General features: G+C 37.5%; 1 protein-coding gene across 1 annotated transcript; it reads right to left on the bottom strand.

The window, feature by feature from the left end:
- Positions 1-698: 698 nt before the first annotated feature.
- On the bottom strand, positions 699-4,008 carry LOC119793703. Its single transcript, XM_038300934.1, has 8 exons — positions 3,864-4,008; positions 2,566-3,253; positions 2,375-2,437; positions 2,219-2,275; positions 2,019-2,099; positions 1,685-1,750; positions 1,492-1,587; positions 699-1,363 (listed from the first exon to the last, which is right to left on the bottom strand). The coding sequence occupies exons 2-5, from the start codon at positions 3,245-3,247 to the stop codon at positions 2,044-2,046; spliced, it is 858 nt and encodes a 285-aa protein (XP_038156862.1). The 5' UTR covers positions 3,248-3,253; positions 3,864-4,008; the 3' UTR covers positions 699-1,363; positions 1,492-1,587; positions 1,685-1,750; positions 2,019-2,043.
- Positions 4,009-7,663: the final 3,655 nt, after the last annotated feature.

Genomic DNA, 7,663 nt, shown 5'->3' with positions numbered 1-7,663 from the left:
TAGCAACAAAAACAACGACTTTCGGCAGTTTTGTTAAGTATGAGTACTGACATCGTTCATAGTTTGCATTACAGTTTCCGTAGAGTAGTGGTTATCACGTTCGCCTCACACGCGAAGGCCAGCCGCGTATAGGTGTAAAACGCTGACAGCCTGAAAAAAATGTGACGTGGGTTCGACTCCCGGCCTTGGCATGAACCTATATTGATTAACCCAACCTTTTCTGTTTGTTATGATTATGTTCCAATCAATAATATTCTAAAGAAATCATGCTACTACTAATGAGGTGTTTATTATTATTTTAAAGGACGAAAATGCTTAGATTTCAGTAATATGAATTGCAGGAGCTATTACAGGTTGTAGCATCAGTGTTTTCTCTAAATTCTTGAACTAAGCAGCTATAATGATCCTTTATTTTACATTTAATTAGAATAGGATTTTCTTGATGTGTCTTGAAACCAGTAAGTATTTTAAAACCTTACCAGAAAGCAACGTGATACATTTGCTTTTACCTCAATATCTTTTGTCTTCTACAGAGATCTTTATGGTAGATCTAAGCATTGTGTAAATTGTTTAATGATATGCAATTAAACCAAGCAAATTTGTTCTTTTTTTTTTTTTTATTCAAAAAAGGGAACAACAGTTCAAATTCACACACACACACATAAATATATATATATATATATATATATATGTGAATAACATTATGCTATATACAATATACATTGTGTATATTAGAATGTAGTGTTCAAAAGGAAAAGCATGTCGGGGAAAAAAAAAAAACCTAGAGCAAATGTTATGGCATGCTTCCTGTGAAATATTTACATTTGTAAACCTCCCATATTGACAGTATACTCAGATTATTTTGTAGATATATTGAAACCTATAGAATAATAACAAAAATACCTATATAAACTTTACAGAAACATGTGCATTACTTTTTCCTCTCAGCCACCCACCGCTGTTTTTCTGCCTCATAGAAAGGAGACTCTGAAAACTCCTTCCAACCCATTTCCCTCACCATACCATGTGACTGGTAAATGGACAGAATTTTTGATGGACAATATATATATTTTCCTGGCACTCCAGGGAACCCAGTGTGAATATGTGGACTGTTTGGCCCCTGTTTCAGGTCTTTGCGACAAAATCTGCAAAGTCGGCCTGTTGGCTGGGATTCTGTCCTTTTTCTCTTCTTTTCTGTTTTTTCCTCAACCCGTTTCTTTGTTTCCTGCAGTTCCCTTTGAAAGAATTCTGTGGAGGAAAATTCTTCTTCTTCTTTGATGCAGTCTGGTCTTACCATCTTCAGCACTGTCAGCAAAGGAAAGGCCTCGCTTTGCAGAGGGGGAAGCTGCACTTGTGCTGGAATCTGAAAAGGAGTGATGTTGTTACTTATGACTTCAGTATAACTATAAGATAATATATAAAGTAGTTAAGATTATCCAGACACTGTCGTTTTTTCAACAGACATATGCTTAAAGACGGATTGAAACAAACCTTTAAACTCAGATGTTTTTGCACTCTCTGTTTCCTTCAGTAGAAATGAGAGCTGTGATGGAAGGGCTACAGGCGTCTTTTGTGGGATTGGCAGTGCTGTAAATGGTCAGAAGAACATAAAGGATTTTGTTTAGCATAACAAAACATTAAAAGCATCATATTTTTCTCAGAACAGAATTTTTAATCTCTTTACCATCACCTGTTGAGGATTCTGGTCCATCCAATGCAGCAGAAGTCCTGGACACCGTTGCAGTTGGACCTAATTAAAGAAAATGTATTATTCACCATATAAATCACAGCCGAACACAGCAGATTATGTTAGTCAAAACTCAAAAACTTGTACTTTTATTCCTTCTGCTTATTAGACCTCTAAAAATGTTTTAAAAGTAATTTCCAGATGTGTAAAATGAAACTCTGCCAGCTCTAAGCAGGAGGAATAACATCACTTAAGTAAACAAACATGCCAGTTAGTAGTAACAAGGAAAAAAAAGAAAAAGTAAACATGCAGAATGAAAATGTATACTCACCAACACCAGGAACATCTCCGTCAATTCATAGTCCTTTGGCATGCAGAGTAACGGTGGCAAACAGTGATATTGTAACAGGAACTTGACCGGAACATGGCCAGAACAAAAGAACATAATGAGTCAAGGCTCAGTTTTGGAGGGTTATTCATCATAAGAGAGAATAACACCCCAGCCCTGAAACCCCTTATTTAAGAAAAAACCTGTCTTTGCTCTGGAACATGGTTTGGGCACCGGGGTTCCTTCTTTTTCTGCTGACCCTGCATACACAAAAACAAAATATAGAAGAGTGACAATTGGAAGCAAAATAAATTTTAGAACTTGATCTAGTGTAACTGCAAAGTAATCACGGCTCTGACTCAGGAGCTTAGAGGGGGAGATGCTCAGCATTGCAGCTTCCAGTTCATCATCCTCCTCCATCCCTATGAGAGACACAAAAATTATGCCACACAAAAAGATAACTAAAGGACTAATTTGGAAGGTATATACAATATTCAAGGAATTTTCATTCTTATATCTTAAAACTTTTAATATTATATTAGTTGCTTACCCAGGGGTTTATGCGGCAGACTGGTTTTTATTTTTGGAGGACAAGAAGATAATGTTTTCTGGAGCAAGTACTGCTGCAGTTTTTTCATTCTAGTCCCTGGAAGGCAGCTCTTCTTTAGAATGAAATCAGTGTACCCATCTTCTCTTGTGTCCCAAATTTCCTTCCAAGTGCTCTTGGCCCGAGAGCCAAAACCAACCAGCTGATCGTCTTCAGAGGTTGTTGCGCTGGTGCCTCTGTTGGTCTCATAATCCAGAACATCTTGGATCTCTTTAAAACTCAGTGCATATTTCACAAAGGTTAGGAGGTTCACCTTGGGAAGGCTCTCGGTCAGGCAGATCCCAGCTTCCTCCTCCTTTTGTCGGTTTCGGATGATATAGATTGTGTAACCCACATCATTTTCCAAAAGCCAGCGGAAGCACTTCCCTTTGTACTTTCCAAATTGGAGGCTGTAATCTCCCAGCACTTCCAGAGCATCTGTGACATCCCCACCTCGCTGACGAACCACAGACAAAGCGTTTTCTCTCACAGCATCCTCCCTTTTTGGATCTGATTTGTCACACAGGCTGGGATCATTCTTTATCTTTTTGGCCTCAGGGGAGGGATCCTGCAGAAGAAACCCAAGAGGTCCCTTGCGGAAAACAACACTTAGTTTTCCGGGATAAAAGATAGTCTTCTTCTGCATCTTGGCCTTGTGGAGAGAAAAAAAAAAAATAGAGATGGATCATGTATTTTAGAAAATACCTAAAAATCTTTTAAATAAATTATCTATTACTAAATGTATTTACAGAGGGAACATTCACAACAAATATTCTCTTAAGTCACTTAATTATATTCATTTTTTTTCATAATAGATACATTCTAATTGATCCAAGTTATCACACAGTAAATTAACTCACTTATCTTTTTCAACATACTTCAAAAAGGTTTTTGATAGACAGATGATACAATTTCTATATTTTTTAATTTATTGTATTGTAATCAGATCTTCACTGAAATACATTGAGCACAAACTGCTATAACTACCGTTTCTAAGGCACCGTTGCTACAAAACACCAGCATGATCTTTGTTCAGTGTTAGGGTAAAATACGGCCACTTCGGACATACATTAAACTATAACCTTTTATTGGCTACATAAGAAGAAGAACCAGCAGACAATGAAAAGCGGTAAGTAACGCCACCGTAGCAAGCATAGATGCGGCGTTTTTCCAATGTATTAAAATTCGGCCGAAAAAAAAAACGTGATCAAACACGATCAACATGTCCCAGAGCTTTATAAGTTGCAATCAATATAACTTACCTTTTGAATGTGTGAAAGATGAATTGAATAATCGATCTTCTTTGCTCTCCTCTTGGTCTTTTTAAAGCCGGTTATCTTTTCAAACAACGCGGGTAAGCAAGAAACTGCGTCACTTCCGCATAGAAAGCTACGCTCATACGTGTGAACAGCGCCATGGGGGTATAGTGGTCAGAAATATATTGCATCCGTAGTGTTAAGAACTACCATAGAGAATGAATGGGAAAAGTTAAGAGAGTTAAGCTTAACTATTTTCGCTCCCCGCGCGAAAGGTCCCCGGTTCGAAACCGGGCGGAAACATTATTTATTGGATCGCTCTATGTTTACATCGTTAAGCTTTTTCCTGAGAAGAGATCATCGGGAAAAACTCTTTAGAATAACACTTCCTAATGTATGTGTATTACATAAGCATTGGACATGACAACAGATTTTGACAGAAACTTATTCAGACCAGAGAATTTGCTTAGGGGTAGAGAAGGAAGAGCTCACCAACCGGGTTCGATTCTCTTTGAAGTACTATATTCCAGAATCACAGTTAAAGAAGCATTTGATAAAACTCCAGCATCCCACATCATACACATTTGTAAATGAGGAGACATCATGGGTCAAGCCCTACCAAAATATTACACTATGTTCTTTGATCCAGGATACCGCTCTCTTTCATTTCCCCTTTGCTACGTGCATAATGCGGATAACTTTTTTATCCTGACAGAGGAACTGTCCTAAATGGATAAAATACAGGGGAAATAGTTAGTTCTGACACACAACAGGCAGGTATTATTAGGGTTTAACAGACTCACATATCATCAATAAAAATAATCCTAAGTTAGATTCTAGAATAAACTTCAACTGCCAGGTTGCTCGTGTCAAGTCACTCCTGATCCATCCATTTTTTAAAAGATGATATAAGAACCTTAACAGAATGAAGGACTGATCTGTTGTGCAGGGGTTCAACATGCATGTGCGTCTCCCTGACGTTCACGGAAAAGTTTTCCCATCATTTATTAGGTACGGTAATTTTATTGCTGTCGGTGTTCCTGTCCACCAGGACATTTTGGGGCACTTCATGTTACCATAAGTTAAGAAGCTATATAGAGATGCTGATTTGATCCGGCAGGAGGCCCATGCTGCCAAAATAAGTGCAAATAGCCATTTCTGTCCCCATGGTAACACCAGGAAAGCGGCCTGACAAGCCCACGAAGTCTATTGGCAAGAGGAAGATGAGAGAAATATTTTGCTGGTCAGATTTTATTTCCAAATTTTTTGAAAAACATTTAAGAGGAAAAATAAAAATAAACGTTAAAATCATATCCTTGTGTGATATATAACTAAAAGGTGTATTATATGACAGAAATAATTTTCAATATAAATCACATTCTAGCAATCTAAATCCTATTTAAAGAAAAAAAAAATAGAAAAATAAGTTTAAATTAGGTCTGAATAGTTGACCATAAAAGACAAATGAAAAGCATTAACATATGGTGTTTTTATTACATATGAATCCATTTTACACGATTTTCTGCCACTGACGGAAACAGCTGCAGATGAGGTCCAAACAACACTTTTAATGGGATTTACAATTTACAGTTCAGGATTAAGCCCGCGCCACAGATACCATGCTGTGGTGGTTCTCCATAATGGGGTGCAGTTACTTAGATTACAACTAATATGGAAAAAAAAATTACAAGAAAACAAACAAAAACAACAAAGAGCAGCAGAATAATGAGATGTGCAGCAAAGTAAATGGACCACGGCAAACAAAAGCCTGCTGTGGTGAGTTAGTGAGCAGCCAACCCATCTCTCCTAAACAACAGGCTGAATCATAATGAACATCCTGTCCTCAGGACATATAAACAACAGACAGGAAGTCACATCATGGAGGAAGCAGCTTAAATGTAAATGTTTAATTCTTTCTGTGAATCCAAGGGTTTGTTCATAACTGCATACTCTTAGTCATTAGGAATGCTGAGTTTCTGAGGTATTTCATACTTGAGGCCAGAGATAAATAGTCTTAAATAAAATGCGCTATAAATAAGGAGTTTAAGAAAAGAAAACTCTCAATTTGTGCTTGAGTTTAAGAAACTAGTCAAATATTTAAAACCAGAAAAAAATAAGAGAAAAGCTGACAGTGACACGTTTATATTGCATTTAAAATAAAACATCTGGTTTTCTTTAAAGCTATTACTTGGGAAAACATCATGCAGAATGGGCAAAATGATCATTTATAAATAAAACATTGTATTTCACTTTTTCTATTTAAAATAATTATATACAGTAAACAAATTTGTCCCAGACAAATTAAAGTACCTTCCTCGTGAACACTGAACCGACATACCTGTCAACAGGTGAGAAGTCTGACTGAACATTTCCTGAACATTACAGAAAACACTGGATTTTAGTGATTGCATTGTTGCTGGCAGCTGATTAAAAAAAATGTTTTTAATGAAAGGGTTTGTAAAATTTCAAGCAAAACTGTATTCATAAAACTACTGAAATGGCAAAGTGAGAAATACACTGATCCTGTACCTATAGAGATTAAATTACTTATTTAAACTCCTGGAAACAGTTTTATGAGTTTCTATAATGAGAGCACAATTATCTCTACCCCTGACAGTTTCTTTATAACTGAAGTATCTTCTATTTACGGAGCCCCTAAAGGGACATGGAGGGAAAAAATAAAGTTTTGCGAGATCCTGCAAAACGTTTGTGAGATCTCGCAAAAAAATTAACTTTCGCGAGATCCCGCAATACTTTTGCAAGATCTCGCAAAACTATTGCAGGATCTCGCAAAAGTGTTGCGGGATCTTGCAAAAGTATTGCGGGATCTTGTAAAACTATTGCGGGATCTTGCAAAAGTATTGCGGGATCTCGCAAAAGTATTGCGGGATCTTGCAAAAGTATTGCGAGATCTCGCAAAAGTATTGCGGGATCTTGCAAAAGTATTGTGAGATCTCGCAAAACTATTGCGGGATCTTGCAAAAGTGTTGCGGGATCTTGCAAAAGTATTGCGGGATCTCGCAAAAGTATTGCGGGATCTTGCAAAAGTATTGCGAGATCTTGCAAAAGTATTGCGGGATCTTGCAAAAGTATTGTGAGATCTCGCAAAACTATTGCGGGATCTTGCAAAAGTGTTGCAGGATCTTGCAAAAGTATTGCAGGATCTTGCAAAAGTATTGCAGGATCTTGCAAAAGTATTGCGGGATCTCGCAAAAGTGTTGCGGGATCTCGCAAAAGTATTGCAAGATCTCGCAAAAGTTTATTTTTTGCGAGATCTGGATACTGGATACTTTTTTTCCCCTCCATGTCCCTTTAGGGGCTCTGTATCTATTTGAGCAGAAGAATAAAGAGCACAGGAAAGGGACAGCAGCTTATACAGCATATATGGAGATTGGTTCTACTTGCAAAGGGGCACTAAATATTCAGTGAGACCCATTTGTCCAACACCCATGAACTTTGAGGGGAATCCGAAGTACCGGAGGGAGAACATAGAAGAAATAAGCAAATAAAGACCTTCTTGCTGCAAAGCCGCGGTCTGCTCCACCATCAGCCTCTGCTGAGTAAATACATGTAATATATTTAATACTGGATTTTCCCTCTAAGAGATCATAAAGCTGCAATGCCAGCTGCCTTTTAAGGCTTTTTATACGTCTTTACCAGCAGCCAGCTCTACACACCAGGTTTGCTCCCTTTGATGGTTCATTCTGGATAAAACCAACCAGACTCATGCAACTGAAACCTAAACAGAAGCAGATTCACTGATGATTTAAAGGTTATGTAAAATATACATAGCAATGCAAAAGCTC

This window comes from Cyprinodon tularosa, unplaced genomic scaffold, assembly GCF_016077235.1.
Source record: "Cyprinodon tularosa strain WSP-4 unplaced genomic scaffold, ASM1607723v1 ctg46, whole genome shotgun sequence".
In the NCBI taxonomy this organism is placed as follows: Eukaryota; Metazoa; Chordata; class Actinopteri; order Cyprinodontiformes; family Cyprinodontidae; genus Cyprinodon; species Cyprinodon tularosa.
The sequence above is the reverse complement of the archived record's forward strand: the minus strand, read 5'-3'. Positions and strand labels throughout refer to the sequence as shown.